This window comes from Acomys minous (genome assembly GCF_964271855.1).
Source record: "Acomys minous genome assembly, chromosome: 4".
NCBI lineage: Eukaryota > Metazoa > Chordata > Mammalia > Rodentia > Muridae > Acomys > Acomys minous.
Window position 1 is genome coordinate 115,118,477 of NC_140486.1, and position 24,463 is coordinate 115,142,939.

Sequence of the window (24,463 nt, forward strand, 5' to 3'; positions counted from 1 at the left end):
CCCTCGCAGTCGGCTCCGCCCATCTTCTCAGCCCCGGCTATTATTAGCATCATCCGAGCCCAACTTGAGCTCATACTATCTGATAGCCCAGGGCACTGGCATTTTAAGTTGTTGATTAAGGAGAAATGAATATGCTTTGGATGACCAGTGTTCAGCCAGTAGCGTTGGTATTTTGTTATAAAACTGCGAAACACAGCTGGGCGTGGTGGCGCACGCCTTTAATCCCAGCACTTGGGAGGCAGAGGGAGAGGCAGGCGGATCGCTGTGAGTTCGAGGCCAGCCTGGTCTACAAAAGCGAGTCCAGGACAGCCAAGGCTACACAGAGAAACCCTGTCTCAAAAAAACCAAAAAAAAAAAAACCTGCAAAACACGATCTTTGCTTTCCTCTGCCCACATTGCTGGGCAGGGGGTGGCTTTCCTGGAGGAAGGGGCCTGGACAAGCTGAGAACTGCCTCAAGCTTGTGCCGAAGCTGGGGTCCCCCAGGAGAGCTTGCAGGAGCCTGCAGAGAGCAAAGGTGGGAAGGACAGCAGTGTTGGGGTGCAAGTCCCCAACAACACAATGAGCTGTATCCAGATCCAGGGTGCACTAGTTATCCCCCGTAATGACTCCCATCAGCCACACAGATGACAGGAGCCGACTGCAGCATCTTCGAGCTGTGCTTTGGGGCGGGTTGAATGGATCTGAACTCCTTTTTAACAAGCTTATGAGAATAAGATGTCGGTGTTCTTTGGGAAGTCATAAGGGTCCTTGAGCTTCACTGGGAAGCTTGTCGTGATAGAAAGAAGTGTCTCCCTTAATGCCACTGTCCGGGCAATCACTTTGGAGACACTATGTTTATTATAATTGGATGCTGACTGCATTCACTTGAGCTTTCCCTGTATGACCGAAAGGGCCAGATTTCTAGTCCTGTGCCCTCAACAAAGCCTGACACAACTTATGGTTTGTCAATTGAATGCAAGTGTCTCTGTCTTAGCCGAGACTGAAATTAAGAGACGGTTCTGAAGCAAACCAGTCTGTTGGGGTGAGGGAGCCCCCTCTTGTATTTCACTGTAGTCTCATGGGTGCAGTGTGTTGCCAGAATGTTCTTCCCCTTCTTTCCCCTAAGTCTGCATGGACCAGGACACGAAAGTCTCTTCTTAATCCTTTCTGAGTCTGACCACTCAGTTTCCCACTTAAAATTTGATGTTTTCTGGTTAAGCCTTTAGTAGTGTGAAAAGCAGTTTTCTTGATGGTTTCTTGTTTATTCTTTGCTGATTTCATACGTGTGATTTTGATGTATTTTGGTCAGGAACCCTCCTCCACCGCCCTTCCCCCACTGCCATTTCCCTCTCATTCCCCCTACTCCTTCTGGAGCCTTCTTCCCTCCTCCTCCCCATCTCCTTTAAAGTCTGAAAAGATACCCTTAATTCCTATTTCCCCGCTGTGGCACTAGGCCAAGCCTACTCTGCATTAGGTAACAGTGGGTTCTGCAGGCGCTGGTGTGGCGTGACCATCATCCGTCGCAGAACGGCACAGAACGAGTGGAGAAGTGGGACCTAATACGTTTCCTCTTCATTCTCAATCAGTAATCTCTGTTTTTCCACAGTACAGTGTTCGTTCATATTTCTGGTTGTTACCGAGCCTTTCTGATGTTCCTGCCATTTTAACTGCATTTTCTATTTTTTCCCCTCTGTTTCTTTTGCCCTTCCCTATAGATCTATCAAGTCCAAAAGGTAGGCTCTGCCCTTCATTTCTAATGTGCATGTGCCGCTCTCCCTTGCTGAGGCCCTGTCACCTTCAGAACAGTGTTGCACACTGACCACCCTGCTTGCCATGCTTACCTCTGCTGCTGTGCACCTGTGCTGTTAGCCAGTCTCTTCCCACATGAGGCAGCAGCCGTGCATTGAAGACACCTCTCCATCCATTTTCCTCAAGGAATTGGAAAATTGTCCCCAACAGAGAAAAATACTCTTAACACAAAGCACATTTTACAATTAGAGGAAGCTTTTAGATTTATATATTGAACGAGAAAGATTTTTCCAGGTGACTTTATTAGCAAGCTTCAAAAATACCAGTGTAAGTTGCCACATAAATAGGTATTATTGAGTTTAGTGTAGTGGCACACTTCTGTAATCCTCACGCTCAGGAGACAGAGGCAGGAGGATCACCGACAGTTTGAGGCTATCCTGGGATTATGTGGTTGTTTAGAGGCTTGCCTGGCCTACAGACATAAGTGACACCCTGTCTCAAAAAATGGAGAGAAGGAGAGATATAAATAGATAGAAGATAGATGGATGGATGGATAAATTGATTATTAGGCCAGCTATGGTAACCCGAGCACTTGAAAGGCTGAGAGAGAAAGACCACAGGTTTCAGGACAGAAAAGAATAAAAATTCTAGAAGCAAGAGGAGAATGAAAGATTATAGATTACTGGAGGTAGATTTTAAAGTATTAATAATTTTTTTAAAAGCCATAAAGATTATAGGCACAAGTCCAGCTGTTCTCCCCACTCAACACTAGCCTATTATAGGCTGACGATCTACAATGTCCTCTCCATCCCATGACAGCCGCTGAGGCTTAGAAGCCAGGGCAGTGAGCAGACCATGCTGGGAGTTGGCTCTCCAGGGACTTGAGGCTCGGCCATGACAGAGAGGAAGGCCGCTGGCCCCTGAGTGTGGTGATGGGGCTTGGCGAGCCTTTCCTGTGTGTGAGCCTTTCCTATGGGGAAGCTTGTGTTCTTTCCCCAACTTGTTCAGTGTCTACCTAGAATAGCCTCATCTTCCCTTTAAAGCAGAAAGGCAAAGTCAACACAGACTGTCAAAGTCCGGAGCACACAGGCCTCTTAAGAATGCCACCAGGGGCCTGGGTGGTGGTGGCGCAGGCCTTTAATCCTAGCACTTGGGAGGCAGAGGCGGGTGAATCTCTGTGAGTTTGAGGCCAGCCTGGACTACAGAGGAGTTCCAGCACAGCCAGAGCTGTTAAACAGAGAAACCCTGTCTCGAAAAACCAAAAAAAAAAAAAAAAAAAAAACCAAAACAACAAAAAAAAGAATGCCACCAGTAAGCCTCAGAGGCTGCTGCAGACAATCCTGAGCTCAGTTTGATGACCCTCAGCCTAGCCCAGCCTGCCTCCACTGGGCGATCTCCTCTCCTATGGAGGCAGAAGGGTCCAGAGGGAAGCCAGCAGAATCTGTAGGCACCCTGCTTGTGTGGTCCTAGCATCCGAAATAGGAATGGTTACTGAAGACTGAGTCCCCTGTCTTCTAGAATTGCAGGAGGACTCTCACAGGTTCCCATAAGGCCGGGAAGCCCCAATGGACAGTGAGGCTACAGGACATCGCTGCTCCAAACCCAGAAGAGGGGCTGGATCTGGTCACTTCCCCTCTCATCCATCCCTTCCTGTTCAGCTCATGGTTGGATTTTTTTTTTTTTTTTTTTTTTTTTTTTTTTTTTTTTTTTTTTTTTTTTTTGCTGACAGGCCTGGGATGTGCTGTGAGAACTGTCAGATGTGAGTTCACATGCAGGGTGAGACTGAAAGATCTCCGGAAACCCACCAGAGTTTGTGTAAAAGTGTCCAAGGCACACTCACATCTATGCTGACAGACAGGAGTCAGGCAGCTCTCCTGGTCCCGTGTGCCTCAGTCTGGCTCCCTCTTGACTTCTTAACTAAAAGGCTGAGGTCAAGACAGAAGCAAAGGCACCACAAGTTATACACGAATGGGGACCTGGATGTCTAGGTAAGGACAGGGTTAGCGTTAGCGAAGTGCAGAAGAGGCTTTAGCACAAGGCAGCCCCTGGAATTGCAAGTAAAATGTGACTTGGACACCTTGACACTTGGGGTGTTTGCTTTTATCTCCTTTAAAAACATGTGTTCTAAAGAAATCCGTGTCGAGGCAAAACAAAAAACAAAAAACAAAAAAAAAAAAAGGAGCTCTCACTCCAAGGTGAATAAGAGTTTATTCTGAGCCAGAAACGAATTACCCCCACAGCCAGGGAGCACAGATTCAGGTTGCCCCAGATAGCTCAACTTCTGAAAGTTAGAGCAAAAAAGTAAGTCATAAATCAAAGCGATTCCCATACGCATTGGTGGGGAAGCTGTGGGCAGGTTAGAGCAGAGAAGGGAGATCTCGCTGTAGGTTTTAGGTACTAGTTAGTTGCCTAACATTCTTACGTTCTGGTTTGGTGGAAGTAAGATGTAGTTAATATATTTCAACAACCCGGACTGTCAGAGGGCGCAGGGCCGCGTGCAGAGGTGGATAAGTGGCTTCAGTGCAAACAATAGACAGCCAAGATAACTTCGACTTTCAGTCTCCACAATCACACTAACACTACACTACACCACCACACTAGTGGCTCTCAACCTGCCCAAGGCTGCAACCCTTTAATACTGTTCCTCATGTTTTGATGTGTAGCTGTAATGTTGCTACTGTTAATGAACCGTAAAGGGGAATCTCTGACAGGCGGGATATCTGGTGGGGGTCGCAGCCTACAGGTTGAAACACACTCTTCTCCACAGATGTGGCTTCTTCAACCTAACTTAGCAGGAAAGACTGCTTGTGTGGCACTAGCTTGACACGCTTGGCTTTTCAAGGCTGTGTGAAATCCGCCCTCCTCATTGCTGCTCTTTTGGTTTTCTACTTACCAGCATCTCTCCGAGGGAGGGCCAGGGCCTTGTATCCGAAATCCGGCCCTCCCTCAAGGTGAAACTAAAGCAAACATCGCCACAGCACCTTCGAGTAACTAGAAAACCATTTTAGAATGTTCTTGTGCTTCTGTCACCCAGTTTTATGTTTCAGTTAGATGTGACATCCTACAGGTTTGGTTGTCTGTTCCTTGATTTTTCTCGCTGGAAACTGAGGGGGAAATAGGGAACAGAGCCAAGCCGGCTAAGCCCTGGTTCTCATTCTAGGGATAGAATGCTCAGTCTAACTTGGACCACCATGGCTTGGAGTGGGTGGGAAAACCTGGGGCTGTTAGCTACAGTCTCTTCCCACTCAAAGGCCTGCTCTGTAGGTCCTAGGCACCTGCCAGCAGTTATGGGTTCTCCGGCCTGCATTGGGGCACCCGGGTGTCAGACAGCAGGGACACGCAGCTAGAAGCCGGCTCTGCCTAGCACCTTCTCCCTCCCTCCTCATGCTGCTGTTCAGCAAATGGCTTCTCAGCGGAGCCCAGTTCTGCTGCCACCCTTCCTGGCATGCTGCCTCCATGAATGAATTCGGCGGGAGGACAGGGTGGAACAGTTTCTTATGCCTTTACTGTTTACTTCTTGCCTAATTGTCTTTCCCTTCTGTCTATAGAAATATTATGGGCTGGATACAAAATGGGGCGACATCGAGCAGTGGATGGTAGGCCTCGAATATAATTTTAAGACTTAAATGGTTTATAATTTAATTCTGACTGCAGGTTAATTATGCTGGTAGATTCCCACAGCACTGTAATTTGATACTCGGAGGTCGTCTTCAGGGCATTATTGCATCCAGTGTGGTAGTGTTAGAACCAATCGCATGTGACCTGTCCCCCTGCAGAAGGGGACTACTGATGTCTGCAGGCTGCTGTTATCTGAGGTTCCATCGCCACTGCTACCCCAGTTCTCTGCATCAGAAGATTTCCCCAGGGACTCAGGTTGAGCATGTGCCTGTGTGCAAGAACTTTCCAGAAACTTCCTGTTACCATCAGAACATCTCACCATTCTAGTTAGAACCTGTTTGCTTCCTTCGTGGACAGCCCCCTTATCACCCCAACACTCATGCACTCTCACTGTTGGCTCCTCTTGTCTCTTGTGTGCCCCTGAAAACCTCTACTCTTGGGGAAAAAAATCCTTCCCTCTTTCCAGCCATTTTCTTTAAGAATCTGTCTGCCTTCCCAGGACAGGGAAGGGCTAGCTCCGCCCCAGGGAGCCTAGCTGTCCTCAGGCCTCTCAGGAAAGGTGCCCCATATGGCAAGGCTCTGGGCAGGGCACCCTCTGGTGCTTTCCAGTGATGCCAGAGCAAGGCTTTGCTCTCATTAAGCCACCCACCTCTTTCTATCCTGGCTGCTGTCCTAGACTTTGACGCACACACGCTTTTGGCACTGGAGACCTGGAAATGTCCTCATCAAGGCTCCTCGGTCTTAAACAGCCCAGCCCGAGGGAAGTTCAAGGCTATCTCTGCCATCTTAGATGCTATATCTTACAGGTGTGATGTAAACAGCCACTGAAAAACTCACCAAGATCAGCCTGTGTCGACTATCACAGTATCGTACATCCCTGGGCTGTCTTTCTTATTAAGGCTTAAGGACAATTAAGAGAAGGCCACTCCCAAAGGAGAAAAAGCTGCTGGTTAGCTGTGAATAGCTCTGTCCCTCCGACTTCCATTCCAGAGATGAACACGCACAAACCTGTTTGTCCTGGAGTCTGTAAAGCACGCGGATGGCGTCCACACTGGGATTCTCTAGGGAAATTGTTTCCGAGAAGGAGAGTCAGTCTGGAGGGGAAGAGAGCTGATTTGAAACCAGATTACGGGGTTGGGAGTGGGGAGATAAAATGGCTTCATTTCTGCCCCAGCAATTGCTCGCTGTTTTTAAGGCCACCAACTATGCCAGTTATTCGTGTTCTTAAGGACCCCACCCCCACCCCCACCTGCCCCAGGAGCTGTTTCCCACAGTCCTTCCTTCAGTTAGAGCTTTTAAACAAAAGAAAGGAAAATACTGATTTGTCACTTCGATCAGAAATGCTGGGTTCTGTGGCCGTGGGGCCGTCTGGGGTTCTGGGGTTCTGCCTTGCTGTCTTTAACCTCTCTGCTGTTCCCTTTGCACCGGTAGGAAGACAGCGAGCGCTACTCTCGTAGATTCCGGAGAAACCCATCGGTCAGTACCACGCTCCTTCACCACAAGGGAAAGTTCACGGAGGAGCCTTGTTTGTCCCTCAGTGCCTGAGATAGACACAGTGCTCAAAAAAGTCTTGCCATTGTTGATATACAACTGTTGTCGCTACCTGAATAAAGACTCAGCCTTCAGCATTTTGAGCTAAATTGGGTGAAGAAATTGTGTTTGAGATTAAAAAAAAAAAAAAAAAAAGGATATTGAGCCCAAGGCATCATGCAAGTTTAGTCATGCTAACCACTAACTTTATCTCCTGTCCTGATTAAGTATTATTATTAATATATTATTCATGAGAATGTACATGTTTTTCTTGTTAAATACCCGTAGATAATTTTATAATCATTGAAGCTTATTAATAACCCTCCTTAAAAGCTACCTGTGATGTGCTTGCTGTGTTTCTGTAAACAGTCCTAGGCAAACTGAGGCATGCCGAGGGCCTGTGCTCGCATCCTCTGAGATCTTGGAGGGTGGCTGGTCCACCCACTGCTGTGGAGTCAGGTCAGCAGGTTCCTTTACGATCCATCCAGTTCATGGCTGTGTTTTCATCCTGTCTTTCACTAGGCTTCTGACGAAGACGAGCGCTTGTCTGTGGGTAGTCGCGGCAGCCTGAGGGTCAGTAACAAGTGTGATGGCGTCTGCATGGCACACCCTGTGTGGGCGAGGTCCCTGTCCCTGCTTTCAGTCCTCAGATCATAGCTCCTGTGCTCAGCCAGTCCCCACCTAACTGATGATATATATATATATATATTTTTTTTTTTTTTGAAATGCCTGTATATAAGTTAACCAAGGGCAAGGTGGGCTGGTCAGGGGATGGGGGATGGGTGGTACTCTGTTGTTGTCACTTCCGGAAGGGTGACAGGCATCATTGGTTTTAAATAGTTTTCCCACGACATGAAACTATAAAACTACCTCAGAGTTGTTGCTATGATGGACAGAAACATGAAGGAAGGCACCCCACGTGCCCACTTACCAACACGCTCTCCAGGAACATGAACCTGGCTGAAACCATCAGTAATTTGGATTGGGGAAACAGTTCAGTTGGTCAACGAAGACCTGAGTTCCACCCCCTAGAACTCATCCGAAGAAAAGCCATGTGTGGTGGTGTGTGATTGTAATTCTGTTTCGGGGGACAGTTAGTGAAGCTGGCTGGCTTTCTAGCTTAGCCTTCTTAGTAAGTTCCCCTTCTTAAAAAAAAAAAGAAAGAAAGAAAGAAAGAAAGAAGAAAAAGAAGGCATTCCGGGAATGGCACCTAAGGTTGTCCACAGCCTCCATATGCACATACATGGGTGTGAAAACACACAGAGAAATAGCCGTGTTATTTATGGTTGTTTCTGCAACTGCTGGAAGCTCCCCTGGAGCCTTCTGGCTACAGTCATCACCGTCAGGAACCTTTCAATAGGCTGTAGCGGCGGCGGCTCTTCTTGGCAGTGCTGGGATCGTACCTAGAGCCTCAAATGTGCTCAGCAAGTGATCTACTGATCACAGAGCTCTAGCCCAACCCTGAAAGCTCATCACCGGCAACTTCATGGCTAATAAACACAGCCTCTGAAGCTGCACTAAGAAGAAAGTGTGTGCTCTGGGAAGTGCAGCGCACCGATTGTGTTTTAGCTTAGTAAGCGAGTCCATTTGATTGGCTGCGGGGTTGACATGGCATCTCGCTACGGTCATTGCTAGGTCTCCAAGCAGCCGCTCTGCTCTGCTAAGGGACTTTCTCTCGAGCTGAGGGTTGGTTCATCATCACCGTGACAGTTAGGTCACACGGTATCACCCCTTGAATAAGCATGCACCAGGTGTGTGCTTAACTTGGCATATAACAATAAAGCCTTGTGGGCTTAGCCACCCTCCTAATACGAAGAGCAGAGACCCTGTGTGGCTTTGCCAGACAGTTACACGTGAAGTGAGTGAGGTGCCACCTTTGCTGCTGGGAAGTCTGCCAAGCGTCTTTCATGATGCAGATGTGACTTCCTCACTGGCCTTCCCTCAGACAATATCTGCTTTAACGGAAGCAAGATTTATATAAGCAAACTATAAGTACAAGCTCAGCTTGCAACATCTGTGGCCAGGGGCCCAGGCATTGCAATTGCGGGAAGGACCCCTGGGAGGTGGGGGGTGGGGGGGGGGGGGACTGGGAAAGACAGAACAGAGAGCTTGACCCTTGGATGTAGCCTCTCAGTGGTGACTTTCTTTGCAAGAGATCTTTTTCCAGAAATGGCAAGCAGGAAGCCTGAGGAGCAGATATCTAAGATAGAGCAAGCCAACAAGCCGGAAATAGGAACAGAGCCCGAATCTCTGGGACAGTGTGTCATCTTTAGACCTCTGGGGCTCCCTGAGGAAGAATGTCACCATCTTAAGATCCCTGGGGCTGGGAATGGGTGGGGAGGTAATCCCGCCTTCAGAGAGTTTGCTGCAGTTGCAGCATTAGCAAGTGTTGTGGCGTTCATTCCCTTTTCAGTGTTTAACCTCTAGTGAACCGAGGAGAGTCGACATGCTGTGCATTTTTATTGGACATCAGTGTATTTGTTCTAAGGTCTGACATTTCACGCAGGAAGTCTACAGTTAGTGAGCTGCGGAGGAGAGTGGGAGAAAGTCACTGGATTTCACTGTCAGCTTCCATTTGCTACAGGGCTCTACCATAGTGTAATTAAGAAACTCCGTGGGAGGGGGCACGGTAGTGCACACCTTTAATCGCAGCACTGAAGCAGAGGCAGGAGGATCTCTGTGAGTTCGAGGCCAGCCTGGTCTACAAAGGGAGTCTGGGACAGCCAAAGCTACACAGAGAAACCCTGTCTAAGAAAACAAACAAACAAACAACAACAAGAAAAACCTTAATGGAAAAGGCCTGTGTCATCAAGCCTGACAGTTTGAGTGCTTGAGTTTAGTCCCTGGGACCCACAGGGTGGAAAGTGAGAGCAGACTTCTGAAAGTTGAGTTTCACTTACACCGTGGCATATGTCACCACCCTCAAAATTAGTTAGTTAGGGACCTGCTCAAAGTCACAGTTCTTAATGACACTGCCAGTTCCGGATTCCCCCAGAGCCTTTCACTCCTGCCAGGTGCCTAAAACCCTGTCCCCTGCCAGCTGGTACAGCTGAGAAAGGCAGATAGCAACCCTGCTTTGTGCACACATCTCACCCCCTCTGTGTCTATGGAGAGCATATTGTCAGATTAATTAATAATTTAATATTCTGAAGCCTTTACTTTGTAAATTCTTAAGATGGCTTTTTTTTTTTTAGGTTTTTTGAGACAAGGTTTGTCTGTGTAGCCTTAGCTCTCCTGGACTCGCTTTGTAGACCAGGTTAGCCTCAAACTCACAGCAATCCACCTGCCTCTGCCTCCCAAGTGCTGGGATTAAAGGCGTGCGCGACCACGCCTGGCTAAGATGGCTTCTTTTTCAGCTCCCTAAACATGCCTTCTCTATTGTGCTGACAATGATGAAGGGCCCTAAAGTCCAGAATAGGTACTTAGCATCCTGGGGTCAGCATTCGTGGTTCCCTGGGGAAATCAAGATTGGGGAGATATCATCTATGTTTTTAATTCTCTTTATATAAAATCTGACAATACATCTCTAGACCTCTCCCTAGTTTAGTTAGAACACACCTATGTCAAGAAGGAATCAAGACTCAAATGATTCCGTGTTTTCTGAACTAAACAACTGTTACTTAGAAGCAATTTAATGCTCTAAGATTTTATGATGACCGTCATTCCGATATGTGTATTTCTTAAGTAAGGCATTAGAAGTCATGGGAAATGTGTTTCTGTTAAGATTTTAAAGGGTACCAGAATTTTGCCTCTGTGCTCTGCTTCTTTTTGACTTGCCTCTGGCACTCTCTGTTTTTCTCTTCCACCCTTATGTCAACCGGCACAGCCTGAGCTGGAGTATGGGGCTCCCTACGCCTGGGTGAGGTGTCAGATAATTTTGCCGTGTGACTCTAACTGTGTGCAGTGACAGTACTAACTTCCTGGGTGCTTTTCCAAAAAGCCAAGTCTGCCCGCCAGTCCTCACCCAGGACACTGGGGGGGGGGGGCATCCAGCTTCCTCTAGAACAAGCCATCATCCTCCCAGAGCCTCCTGGGAGGGGACCCTAAAGCCCGGGACTGCTGCTCCTGGTCCCCGTTCACTAGTGGGTGCTGAGTGGCAACTGTTAGCCACCCACCATGGGTTCCTTAAAGAGCCCAGCAGACCAAGAACTCCCAGGGCCTCTCTATGTCCTTTTAAAAGACTAAGTGTGAAGAAATAATTTTATTTCATCAACCCCATTCTTTCCTAATCTGAAAGTATTCAAATTAAGAGTACCAGCCCGTTCTTTTGCTGGGAAAATAACCTTTGAGAAAGACTTCAGTTTCAGCAACAAAATAAAGCCCTTTGGTGTAAACCTCCAAATAAAAGTCTTTTATCTGAGAGTCCCAATGCCTTCCGACCGCTCAAAATGTGTACAGTTTACACTCAAAAGGAGCCTCCAGTGAGGCTTTGCAAGCCTGTAGCCTCTTCTCTGGGACTACCCAGGCATGATTTTTATCTCAGAGCCCCTGGGCTTCATTTATTCTCTATCTCAAAATTATTTGGAAAATGTACTTTTATGCTTATGGCAACCATTAATAAATAGTCCATGTGTCTGCCACGCATGCCTGCGCCTCCAAGGTCTCCCATGGAGCTGGCTAGAAGAACTGAGCATGGGAGTTACTGCCCCATCCTTACACACTGAGCCACTGCAACAGTCCCAGCCTGGTGAGGCAGGCCAGCTAGGAGGAAGCATAGAATAGGGCTTAAGATTCAGGATGCAGCCCGACAGCGTCTGCTCCCTATTGGCAGAGCACTGCCTCACGAAGCTGTGACACTGCAGACTCTTAAGGAATCAAAGGCATTTGAACTTGTTTCAAGACATCAGCCTTTGTATTTTAAACTCCAAGTCGGTTTTGAGGGCTGGTTCTTGGGCTGTGTGTTTAGTTTAGCTTTGGCCAGGGGAACATTCTGGATTTCATGCCACAGGGTCTTTTCTTAACATTAATTTGAATGCATCAAGGGCACCACTCACAAGTTTCAACTAACCTTTCTTGTTTTGCTTCCCACTTTAATGACCTCTGAATGTCCCCCTCCCCTGTGACTTACACAGAGAAACAGACAGCAAACATTATTCATCAGAAAGGCTGCTGGCTACCTATGTTTTGGAGCTGTACAGGAACGCTACATTCTGCCAGTCTCCAAAGGATTTGAACATTAAGACACATTTCAGAAATGTTTTATGGCTTCTTGTGGTTTTCAGATTCCATGTGGAAGTTTATATATATATATATATACACTCTCCTGTTTCGTGTAGAAACTTCAAATTGGTTTTTGGTTTTGGTTTTTGAGTTGTAGCAGAGGCAGGCATATGGTTTATAATGAGGGTTCCATGACTCTGCAGTTAGAATTTGCCTGCCAGTTATTTACCCAGCATCAGTGTCTTACAGCTGCTACACTGGAGAAAGGACCACCTAGTGCTTTTCACAAGCCATGCCCTCTGGCCTGCTGGTGTGCCATCAGATAGTCAGTTACATGTGCCTCCAGAGGCTACCACGGGCACCCAGGAGACTCACTGGCACTGTGTACCCCTCACCATAGCCCTGTAATTTATTCATTTTGTGCATGTTGTTATAGCCGTGAGAGTGCAGGCGGTGTGACTAACTTGCCTAAGGGCACAGGGCAGACCTCAAACTGGCAGCTTGGCACTTGGATCTGCATCTTTACCAGGTGCAAGGCCACTCTTCCTTTTTGTATCTTTGAAGCTGCTTTGGTCACTGGTGGCCCTTACCTTGAATTAACAACCATTTCCTCAAAGATGGTTTCTAATGCAGTAAAAACAGGCCACCCCTATAGGGCCAGCAGGGCACCCTCAGATGGCCGTGCCTTGCCTTAGGGGAAGCAAGAGAAGGGAGCCAGGCAAAACTTTGGTGTATCCAGTGCTGTGCATGATTTGGTTTGGTTTGGTTTGGTTTCTTCCTGGAGGACAACTGACAGCATCATTAAGTGTATCTTCCCATCTCATCTGGAAAAACAAAGTAGGAAGAGTGGCTGACTGACAGGTGACTCCCGGAGGCTGGCTAGTCCTCCCTCCCTCAGGAGACTTCCGCACTTAGGTCACACTAGACACTGTTCTGAGTCTCAGGAACACAGATTCACTCCTACTGCATTTCCTAGGCTTTACCTGGACTCTGACTGACCCTGGTAGGTAGCTACCCTCTGGAGTGGCATTCAGCCTCCTTGAAATCTAGAGTTTCCACAGAGCTAACCTAAGACAGGACAGATGAAAACTGCCCAGAAAAAGCAACCACATGAGGCTGTGGGCCTCACCCCGACAGGAAAGAATGACCTAGAAGCCAGGCTTGCTGGGCATCTTCAGAGTTGCAGTGGGGTAGGAGTCATGCTGCCTGTTTGGGGGTGTCTAGGCTTTCTGCTGCCCTGGGCTGCCCCCTTCGTTCCCTCTGCAGAGAAGGCTCTATGTATTCCTGGCTTAAGTGTTGCTCTTCTTACGCTGACGTGACCTCTTCTCTCTTTGTTGAAACAGACTAACGGTTACGATGGAGACTATTGCGGATCCCAGTCCCTAAGTAGAAGGTCTGGCAGGGTTAGTACAGCGAGCCTGCGTGGCACGTGCTCTTAAAGGGTTGCTGCTTCAGCGTGTCTAAAATGTACTGCTAAATTTAGTTCCTTTGCTCTTTTTTGTGTGTTACCCTGGCTCTTTTTCTCCCTGCTAGCACACTCTAACATTCTCAGATTATTAACACTTTAAGCATTCTTAGCATGACTCGCATTCTAGATGGTCCGTTAAGAAGCTGATAAGCATTCCTAAAAATACCCAGGACGCAGCAGAATTAGCTTGTCCACTGTTCATCACCCCTATGTGTGTGTGTGTGTGTCTGTTGGCAATTTGGTTCTCACATGGATGGAGGCCCACCGTTTTCAGTTCCCTGCATTTCAAGCATGTGGCTTTAATGTTTATCTTAAAGACGCACATGTGAGAGCCTGTACTTTTCTGACAAGGAGAAAGAAAGGAAGAGGACAGAATGCTGATGTCTTGAGTGCTCACGTTTGAGGGTGGGAAGCAGTTTAGGGAGGGGAGGAGGGAGCACCAGAGTGCTGGGGGAGGCCTGGGATCTGTCAGGGGTTGTTGGACATTTCAGAAAGGTTAAATTGGGTGCATTTTAATTAAGCCTCGTGATCCAAACAGATTAATCTGAGTTAAATGACATAATACCTTCCTGTTCTTAATATCATTTTCTCCCTTCTGGTAATGCTTTCTTGTGTAAAATTTAATTTATTGTAATTATATTAAGATAGCATTTACTCAGTTCAATTACATTTCTAGGCTTCAGATTGCACGCATGCGTGTGTGTACACACACACACTAAGCCAACAGACTCAGTTTAGCCAACAGACTTGGCTTTCCCAAACTGGCCAAGCAGGTTGCTTGAGCCTTCTCAAACCTGTTTAGGATTGCCTGTGCGTTTTATATTTCCCCTCTAAGCTTCTCTAGTTCCAGACTTCAGAGACCTCCTACTTCAAGCCTTCTGTCACCCTTCACACTGACACCTGCTGAGACTTTTAAGGCAACTTCGCCACCTCAGGGACAGAAGCCTATGGCCACAGCCCTGTGTATGTCCTTCAGTGGTGCAGCTGTGTTCATCCAGCACTCAGAGCCAAGAGCTACAGTGTCCTGGCCACGCCCCCTCCTTCCCCTCCCACCTCCCTCCCCTCCCCACATTGACTAGCTGTGACTTTAACCCCTACTGCACCATTTTGCCCTAACTGAAGTCATTTGGTGGTTCTTAGATCCAGCTTCCTTCCAGTCTGCCAACCCATCTGCAGCTCAGGGCGACATCGTGCTGGGTGTCAAGACACGGGTGTTCAAATGCATCTCATGAATTAGTTGAGGGTTTAGGCAAGGCCTCCAAGAGTCGAATGCAAAAAGGCCTGATTATAAAACAGCTCATAGAGTGAAACTGGATCAAAATTATTTTAACAAGGGGAGGGAAGGAGGGAGGGAGGGAGAGAGAGAGAGAGAGAGTCACATGACTGAAGAAGGCTTCATCTAAATCACACACACTTAAGAAACTCTTAACCATGTACGGCTAGAGGAAAGAGTAGGTGGGGTGGAGGAGCTTGGCAGATGTAAAAGAACCAGCAGGCTGCCTGATAAGAGCTTGGAAATGTCTGTCCCCTCCCCTTTGATCTAGTGGCTTTGTGTGTGACGTCACGGTGCCCCTCCCCCACATTCTCCCCATGCTATATGGTGGCTACCCAAGGCTAACAGCCTCCTCAGCCTCCCCCTGCCTTGCTGCATCCAGGTGCTGGGCTAGCCTGAGGAAAGGCTGAAATATGTGCAATAGAAATAATTACAATTACTTATGGAGATATGAAGAGAGAGAGAGAGAGAGAGAGAGTGAGAGAGAGAGAGAGAGAGAGAGAGAGAGAGAGAGAGAGAGAGAGAGAGAGAGAGAATTGAGTCTCGGAGGTCTTTGGTGGGGTCAGTGAGCCACAGGCTAGTAACAGAGCACTGGACTTCACTGCGGTCAGAGAGAGGTGAAAGGCTGCCTGGCCTCACTTGCCAAGAATTCAGGTGAACCAGGGCTCCTGGGTCCTAACACTGGTGTGTCTGAACTTGCCTTGTGGACGGGCAGGGTGAGGGATGCACTCACCAACTCTAAACCTCTCCTTTGGTGCTCAGAATTCCAGCTTCAGCAGCGGTGGCGATGGCCGAGTCTCCACTTTGTCATCCTCCAGGGAGGAGAAGTTGGTTGGTTTGCTTTTAAGTCTTTCACATGCTTTCTTCAGAGACTGCAGGTTTTGTAGCATGCATCCTTGTATGTGGATCCCCCGTTCGCCCAACCTATTTTACAAGTTTCCACTTGGAATGGATGGTCTACTTACCGAACTGAGGGGTAACTAACGTGTGCTAGTGTGCTGCTTCCTTCAGACTTACCCCCACTGCCCTGTAATTAACAGACATTGTCCCATTCAGCCAGCTACCCGAGTGAACCAATGGTATGTTTGCGTGAATTGTTTTCCAGTTAGAACAGACCCAAAAGGAAGAAATAAATACCTCCTTTCTAAAAAAAAAAAAAAAAGATGCTCTCTAGGCACTGTGCACTTTGTGGCTTTTTGTCAGGTATGGTTTGGCCTGCACATGAAAATCCAGTCCTGTCTAGCCATCTGCATACACTGGTAGAACTGCCAAGTCCTACCAACTGGGGCTGGCATGTCCTAGTTAAGGTTCATCCGCTCTGAGTGGGCCCAGATAAGGCGGCAGGATGGGAATTCCTGAATCTCATTCCTAGATTACAGGCCATCACCAGCCAGGTCCTATATCACAGGAAATGGTATAGAAATGAGACTGATGTCCCCAACACTCTCATCAGAATGGATGCAGACCTTAGAGAAGAAAGAGGAGGGGGCTGGAGAGCTGGCTCAGTAGTTAAGACCACTGGCTGCTCTTGCAGAGGACCAGGGTTCGATCCCCAGGACCCACAAGGCAATTCCCAACCGTCTGCAAGTCCTGTTCCAGAGAATCCAGCACCCTCTTCTGGCCTTCATATGCACCAGGCATGCACACAGTACACTTTCACATGTGCAGGCAAAACACACAAACAGAAGATAAAAATAAATTAATCTTTTTTAAAGTTAAGAAATTGAAAAGGAAACAAAAATCCCTAAAGAATTAAAGGTGATTCCCAGGTGAAACGGCGCCTTTGCCCAACTTAGCCCATTTAGCAGAAAGAATCTGTGCCCTGAGAATTATGTCAAGAGTTAGAGCTGGCCCGTTCCGACACAGAGCACACCTTTCTCCAGAGTGGGTCTCAGGATCCTGATACTTAGCTTGCCAGTGCGCATGCCTGATTCACTCTCATTCAGTAATGCCCAACCAAGGGGGTGGGGGTGGGGGTGAGACAGGAGGCTGTCCCTGGTGAAATAGCTATTGCTTAAGCAGAAGCTAAGGTCCCTTTAAATTTCTGGTAAGGGGTCTTTCCACCAAATGTTAAAAATCAGAATTCAAATTACAAAGTCTTAAAACCATTATGATCTTGTTATCGGTTAAAATTAACCCCCGTCCCTTGTGTGTGTGTGTATGTGTGTGTGTGTGTCTGTATCTTTGTGTATTTGTGTGTCCGTATGTGTGTGTATTTGTGTGTGTCATGCACGTATGCACTGACTTGAAATCCTAAGTCAATCTGATGGAATCGTCTGGTTCTGTCAGTCAATGGGTTCCTATCCCTCTAACTCCCTTCCTCCCCTGCCCAGCAAGTGCATGCCTGTGATGTGATATGGTCAAAGGCAGTTTGGCCTGTGTGGCCCTCCCTAATCCACCAGTGAGAATGCATGATTTCACATCTGCCTGTGCCCCCCTGACCTGACTCAGCTGTTTTCTCTGATTACAGGGACTCTTTTGCTCCGACCTCAGCCTTCCCAGTAGTGGCCTTGCTTCCAAACCCCTGTCTACCCAGAATGGAACCCGGGTCTGTTCCCCTGCCCTCTTCTTCTGCCAAGCGCTTTGCGGCTGATGTACTTAGAATGCTCCAGCCTCCTCAGCGTGCAGTCACGGGGCCAGGCTCAGGGGGAATTGATTGGCTTGGCTTGGCTGCCTTGCTAAGAGTTTTCTCAATCTCCAAAACGTAACTTAGGACCTAATATGGAAAAGCAGGAGGATTCTGTGAAATATACACTCCACAAAACAAAACAAAAACAACCTTCAAGTCTGGAGAATTGGTCTCTTGGGTTTCTCCAGTTCCAGCAATTGTTCCCCATTTGGGGTTCCAATTTGCTTTAAAAACACACACACACACACACACACACACACACACACACACACACACACAAACCCTTTTTTTTTCTTTTGTAAATGTGTCCAGGAAACAATCCTCAAGGTCGCCCTGCACTCTGCCCCCTGCATCTTGGAGAAGTGGACAGAACTGGGCATGCTTGACTCTCTGTCCCTTTCCTGTTTCCACAAGGCCAGGGTTCAGGTCCAGCCAAAATGGGCCTTTGCTGCTTTGGGCTTTTGAGCTCTCTTGCAGCCTAAGGGCTCCATTAGAAATCCCCGTGCACACGCCTTTTGGGAGGTGGAACTGGCCTCTCTTTTTCAGGCTGACTCAGCTGCTGGGAGCTCTGCTGGTTGGCCTTGCACTTTTCCCTGCTTTCACCTGTGCCCTGTGCTGCGGGCCTATACAGGAGTCCTGGCTCATCTCTGTAGCTGGGTCCTATACCTCGGAAAGTTGCCTCTGTACTCCAACATGACCGACCCCTCATAGCTTTATATTTTAGGTTTGCATCTCCTTGGGCTGAGTAGCTAGCAACAGCCTTACAAGGTACCCTTTTGTGTCCTGCCGCTGCTGTGACCCTCGGAGAAACAGTCATACCCTTTCCTTTTTGGCTTTGTTCTTCCCCACCCCCACCCCAAACTGGGTTTCTCTGTGTAGCCCTGGCTGGCCTAGAACTCACTCTGTAGACCAGGCTGGCCTCGAACTCAGAGATCCGCCGGCCTCTGCCTCCTGAGCGCTGGGACTAAGAGCTAGCGCCACCACCAGCCCAGCAGCCATACCTTTTCTCATCCATTCTTTCTAGTTTTTTTCTGGACCTGAAGGGATGGTTCAAAGTCCTCCTGTCTCCTCTGATATCAGAATCCAATGGTACTCAAGCCCCTAAGATAAAGTGGTGTGGCGCCTACGTCATGTAGGCACGTCTGCGGGCGCACTTTATATCTCTGGCTCATTCCTGAGGCCTAATGTGGAATTGTTGGTACGATGTGGTTCAGAGAATGATGCAGGCAGAGTCTGACCCTGTTCAGTGCAGACTGGGTTTTTTTGTTTGTTTGTTTTGTTTTCAGATATTTTTGATCCTAGGTTGGTTGAACCTAGGAATGCTGAGCCCTATATACCTTGAGCATGAGATACCTAGATGGCGGTTAACCTGGCTTGGGGACTGTGCACACCTGTTGACTTTGCTTCAGGTCTTCTTCCAGGGTCATCTGAAAAGAAATGAGTGGAAAAAACAGCCCCATTCCAGAGATGCTGGGGAAGTTTGTGCTTTTTAAAGTTAGAAATTGTATCATTTATCTTTTCTGTAAATTTGGATTTTTATCTGTCTGTCCCCCTGAAAACATAATACCTTTATTTTGGCTTTTTCTTCTAACCACTGCACTATGATTACTTAGTTACCAGAACTGGACCGCGTGGCATGCGGCCCTGGTGCTGTTGTCTGTTGCTGTCTTCCCCAGGTCTAAACCTACCGGTTGCTTTCCTCCCGCAGCCCTCCTTCCTGTGCAATGATGCCTGGTCAGCAGGGAGTTACCGGGTGCGTGTGCTTTCCACCCCTGCCTGTCCCACGTGCTCGGCCACCCAGCACCCTGTTTCCTCGCCACTTACCCACTCTTTGTGGTCTTCATCGGTCCCCTTTAGTCAGATCTGGGCTTTCTCTCTCCCAACAGCTGACAATAGCTGTCACCCTGTTCCATCTCTCAGAAGACTTGTTTAAGGTTATTAGGAAGGCAGCCGTGACAACATTTACCTATTGGCAGAAAGACAGATGGCTCTTGAGTGTGTTGACAGCCGTAACAGATTCTCGTCCACGTTGCCATAGTGCTTTGGAAATTTCCGTATGAGGATATAATTTTGGAAATTTCCAGTCTTAAATGTAGGTTCTTACATTCTGCAGAAACCTAGATTTTCAAAGTTACTGTCTTAATAACTGCATTTCCACCACACTGTACACTTAGGGGTTAGGTATATATATACATGGCTAGCCTAGGCAGCATTCCGTGAGGAGGAATAAGGAAAATTAAGGTATCTTTAAACGGGACAGACTTTGGGCATTGCTGCCTCAGATCTTGTAAACTTCTTTCTCAGTGATTAATTGCTTGGAGTTCTCAAGGTAATCAAATACTGTTTTCTGTGTAGCAATTCTGAAGAGACATAAAATATCCAGCAGCAAAACGATAATTATCGTAATGTTTTATTCCAAAGCTACTTCCCACAAGAATAATTGTGTAAGCAAAGCGTATGAGGATGCTTTGACGGACTTCAGGATGTTTGAGTTACCTGCCAATTTTTTATCTTGATTGGCCAATTGTCGGGTGTGGGCTGTTTCTCAGAATAAGCTTTCCAATGCTTTCTTGGAGACTAAATTGCATGCTGACTGACAGCAACTTTTGATTTCTGCACCTTTTTCTTCCCTGTGGCTCTCTGCCGAGCTGAAGGAGGGTGGTGAGGGAGTCTGCAGGGTGTTTCCCAGAACCTCTCCCTGGCACACGTCACACTTGCTAACCTTACCTTCTGCTGTTTTATGTGTGGTCCTTCAGAAAAGTAGGAGCGCCCTGTTCTGACATTCTGTTCCTCGTCACAGGCGTCCATGTTGGATGAGAGCAGCCTCTACGGGGCTCGGAGGGGAAGCGCCTGTGGGTCCCGAGCTGTAAGGCTCTTTGGATGTTTCCCAACATGCCTCACTGTGTGCTGCATGACCCTGGGGTGTTTACTGGATGGTGACCGGTGTCACAGGAGGAAACACTGTCTTGTTTTCCTTTGTGATAAAGGTCATGGGTAATGGAATGAGGAAATTTTTGCTTGTTCACTTCATGTCCTCCTCACTCAACAGTTTGTACTGAGGTCAGAGGGAGGCTTGCTGTAGTTGTGTTTTGTCTGCCTCAGTCCCTGAAACTCCTGAGTAACAGAACAAGTAATGAATTTCTGAACCTGTGAAAAGGAGAAAGGGGGCTTGGACAGTCCCCCCAGGGCTGCCGCGATGGTGCAGAGCCTACCTTGCAGGATGTGCCACTGTCCCCTCAAGACCTTGAAGCAGCTAGTAGCTGTGTGTGGTAACCTCATCTTGAGGCGTTTCCACCCATTTGAGCAGGGAACCAGGAGGACTGCTTCTGACAGAGAGTGAGGCAGCGACAGGCCCTACATATGGTCTGTTCTTCACAGCGGGCACGTCTGCGTGCGCCTGTCCTAACTTGTTTCACAGACAGTCTTCGCGTGACCAGTGAGGTGGAGGTGTGATTCAAACTCAGGGCTTTCTGGCTTACATTAGCTCCTCACTGGCCACTTGACTCCTAGACATAGATGACACCTGAGGCCCTGGCAACATAAATGCTTCTCCTTCTAAGTGTCAAGGTAGTCCATCTGTTCAGGGAAGTGTTCTGACTAAGGATCCTTGAGCAGGAAGGAAGGAACATGACATAGTCCCGATGTCCCTCTACGTCTTACCCCTGAGGGCAAACTTGTCTTTATCCAGTGAAGAAATATAGTTAGAATGCCACAGATGTTTGTTTAACCCGCAGTGACTGCTGGGCAGGAGATGGTGTGCGGGGCCTGCCAACATAGACTAGATGCTGATTTGTAGGAGAGCCAGGTCAGGCCAGCTCGACTGAGAAGGGTTCTGACCCAGGAGCCTTGGGCAGGCAGAAACCAACACAAGGTACAGTCCCTCCTACCATCGCTAGCGAAGAGCCAGAGTCAATTGTTCATTTGGTGAGTGTGCCTTAAGTGTGCCAAGCCTTGTGTGCTCGAAGGGTAGCCACTGGAAACTATATCGATGTGTACTCTTCTCCCTGGGCCTGGCTCTCTGGTAGGAAGACAGACTGAGAAATTGAGCTTTAAAAAATCTGGAGTCAGCCGGGCGTGGTGGCACACGCCTTTAATCCCAGCACTCGGAAGGCAGAGGCAGGCGGATCGCTGTGAGTTCGAGGCCAGCCTGGTCTACAAAGCGAGTCCAGGACAGCCAAGGCTACACAGAGAGACCCTGTCTCAAAAAACCAAAAAGAAAAACAAATATAAAAAATCCAGAGTCCTGGGCTGGGGAGATGGCTCAGAGGTTAAGAGCACCGGCTGTTCATCCAAAGGTCCTGAGTTCAATTCCCAGCAACCACATGGTGGCTCACAACCATCTACAACGAGATCTGGTACCCTCTTCTGGTGTGCAGGTGCACATCTGGGCAGAATACTGTATAAATTATAAATAAATAAATCTTAAAAAAAAGAAAAAATCCAGAGTCCTTAGATTTATGTTGCCAGGCCTCAGGTGTCACTTATGTCTAGGAGTCAAGTGGCCAGTGAGGAGCTAAAGTAAGCCAGAATTTGCAATGAAAATGATGCACGCTGGCCTGTCACGCCAGAGGTCAGTCCAGCTCTGTCCCAGGGCAGGCGGCTAAATGCCAACTAAAGTGTAGAGGCCACAGCCCCAGTGGCTGTCATCTTTCTGACTCAGAAGTTAGAAAACACGAATGGATAGAAGACAGGAACGCCCAGAAGACAGGTCCTCTGGTTTCTACCTGAAAAGGTAACGGAGAAGCAAAGGCAGCTCCCAGCCTCGCTGGTTTCTGAGCTGGGATGCAGCTGAAGGCAGCTCAGGATCTCACAAATTGCCGCTACATATCCAGGAGGCAGTTTGGGTGAGCGAGCACAGGAGATGTGGTGCACACCCAAGCTGAGTGGTGCCTAATGTTTTCCTGCATCTGTCCCATGTGGATTATGCAGTTGTTTTTGTTTGTTTGTTTGTTTGTTTGTTTGTTTGTTTTTTGTTTTAATTCTCGGTTGATTTTACCTGAGCACGTGGCAGACACAGGCTCCTCTTTTGAGCCTGGTTTGCTCCCTAACCCTAACCTCCCTTGGGTCTCTGCTGCGCCTGTGGCTAACCTCCCGCGCTGACTGAAGCACACTCCTGATGGCTTTCATTCTCCCTGCCTCTTTGCTGACCCTGTTCCTTTGTTTCTGTCTGTGCATCCTGTGGCGGCTCCATGGCAGCCCTCAGAGTACAGCGGCCACCTCAACTCCAGCTCCCGAGCCTCCTCTAGGGCCAGCTCTGCGCGGGCCAGCCCTGTGGTAAGTCTGCTTCCTGGCCCTGTTTGCCCCTCAGCTTCCTTCCTTCCTTCCTTCCTTCCTTCCTTCCTTCCTTCCTTCTTCCCTTCTGCCTTGTCCCCCCACCAACACCTCTTACCCTTCACCTTTCTGTCCCTTTGAAATTACCCCCATCTTTGAAAACCAGCAGAGGGTGAAGCTACATGCCTCTCATTTCATTTCAGGTCTTAGTGAAAGTGGGGTTGGGAAAAAAATGCTTTTGAGTTTAGAAGACTCTGTTGGGTGGTACTGGGTGCTCAGTTTCTCAAGGACCGTAACAGAAAGGAAGTTATTAGTGATGCTCAGAAATGAGGCTTAAAAGGAAATATCCATTCTGGGGATGTAGATGGTAGCCGCATGTGTAGATGTGCTGTGTTTTTTTAATTTAAAATTTCAGATGCTTGACTCTTAACATTGCCTTTAAAATAATGAAGTTTTCAGACCCCAACAGGTCTTAAAATAAAGTATGGGCCTGCAAATGCCTTGCTATTCTCAGTACTGCTTAGGTCACCTGTTGTCACATTTGCTCAAAAACTGCACAGAAGGTGTCAGCAGGAGCCTGATTTCCTGTTTGTGGCCACATGCCAGACATGGCTGAAAGAGCCAAGGCCCCAAGAGCAGGTCCTACACAGTTTGACAGTTTCACCAGACCGGTGGCATTTTTTTTTTAAGCTCCTTTATCGTTATCTAAACAAGGAATTGTTTTATTTTGTTTTGTGTGTGTTTGTGGAGTGTGGGGAGGATATTTGCCATCCTTCCCTATTGCTGTCTGCATAAACACTTTTGAGACAGAGCCTCTCACTGAACTTGGGTCTCTCTGACTTGACTAAGCTGGCACCCAAAATCCTCCTGCCTCAGTGCTAGGATTACAAGTGCATACCACAAAGCCTGGCTTTTCTTTTCTTTTCTTTTTTAATGTCAGTGCTAGGGCTCAAACTCAGGTCTTCATCAGTCCTGCAGAGCAAGTACTTTCCCAACTGAACTGTCCCCCCAAAGTCCATTGTCTTTGTCTCCTAGCCTCAGATGACCTTGAACTCACTACCTACTTAACAATAGCTTTGAACTCCTAATCCTCCCACCTCCTCCTCACAAGTGCTGGTGTAACAGGCGTACAGCACAACACCTGACTGGACAGTTTTGGCTGCGGTGGGGAGACACACCCAGGCTGTAAGCAGAGGTGTAGGTGTAGGTTTAGGCCCACAGTTGGAAAGCTATGGGTGGAACGTGCAGAGAGTCAATCTCTTGCTCAGCTCACATTAAAATACCCAGACGTAAATACACATGGTTTGGAACTCAGTCCCCAACATTGTATTGCCCAAGATTGGTTACTGCACCACAGAATTCAGGGAAGCCAAGACACACCACTTGTACTGATGAACTCACTGGATTTTTTTTTTAATCAGCACAGACTTTTATAGCTGTGGGGTTTCCTACCAGAAGCAGCTTCCCCTGGAGAAAGAACCAATGGGATCCCTTGCAGCTATGAAGGAACCAATGGGATCCTTTGCAGCTATGAAGGAGCCGATGGGATCCCTTGCAGCTATGAGCCTTTCCATTGTCCAGTTCAGTGGCCTATTCCCCCTCCCCTCCCCCATTATGTATCTATCCTTTAAATTTGAATAGCTGTCTTGAACACCTCAGACTCTGTGGTAGTAATAACGTATGCAAACTAATCCATGAGGAGCCTTCAAATTACTAGGAACAAAATTTTTTCCATAATAATTTAGTGTAGAATCCTCTTCCTTGTGCAGAATAGTTGAGTGCGCA

General features: G+C 47.8%; 1 protein-coding gene across 26 annotated transcripts in view; it reads left to right on the forward strand.

Annotated features, from left to right (window-relative positions):
• LRRFIP1 (LRR binding FLII interacting protein 1) overlaps positions 1-24,463 on the forward strand; it is a 126,621-nt gene that overhangs the window by 69,045 nt on the left and 33,113 nt on the right. For 3 of the 26 annotated variants that reach the window (XM_084778602.1, XM_084778588.1, XM_084778606.1), the window contains exons 3-12: positions 1,696-1,713; positions 5,278-5,325; positions 6,779-6,823; positions 7,400-7,450; positions 10,704-10,736; positions 13,381-13,440; positions 15,541-15,609; positions 17,249-17,326; positions 20,208-20,273; positions 22,604-22,681. The exons of 6 other annotated variants lie outside the window; for them this stretch is intronic. In XM_084778602.1, the coding sequence (XP_084634728.1) occupies positions 1,696-1,713; positions 5,278-5,325; positions 6,779-6,823; positions 7,400-7,450; positions 10,704-10,736; positions 13,381-13,440; positions 15,541-15,609; positions 17,249-17,326; positions 20,208-20,273; positions 22,604-22,681 (546 nt within the window). Of the gene's footprint in view, positions 1-1,695; positions 1,714-5,277; positions 5,326-6,778; positions 6,824-7,399; positions 7,451-10,703; positions 10,737-13,380; positions 13,441-15,540; positions 15,610-17,248; positions 17,327-19,115; positions 19,161-20,207; positions 20,274-22,603; positions 22,682-24,463 lie in introns of all 26 variants that reach the window. 17 more of the 26 variants (XM_084778591.1, XM_084778595.1, XM_084778594.1 and 14 more) reach the window with 13 other exon arrangements.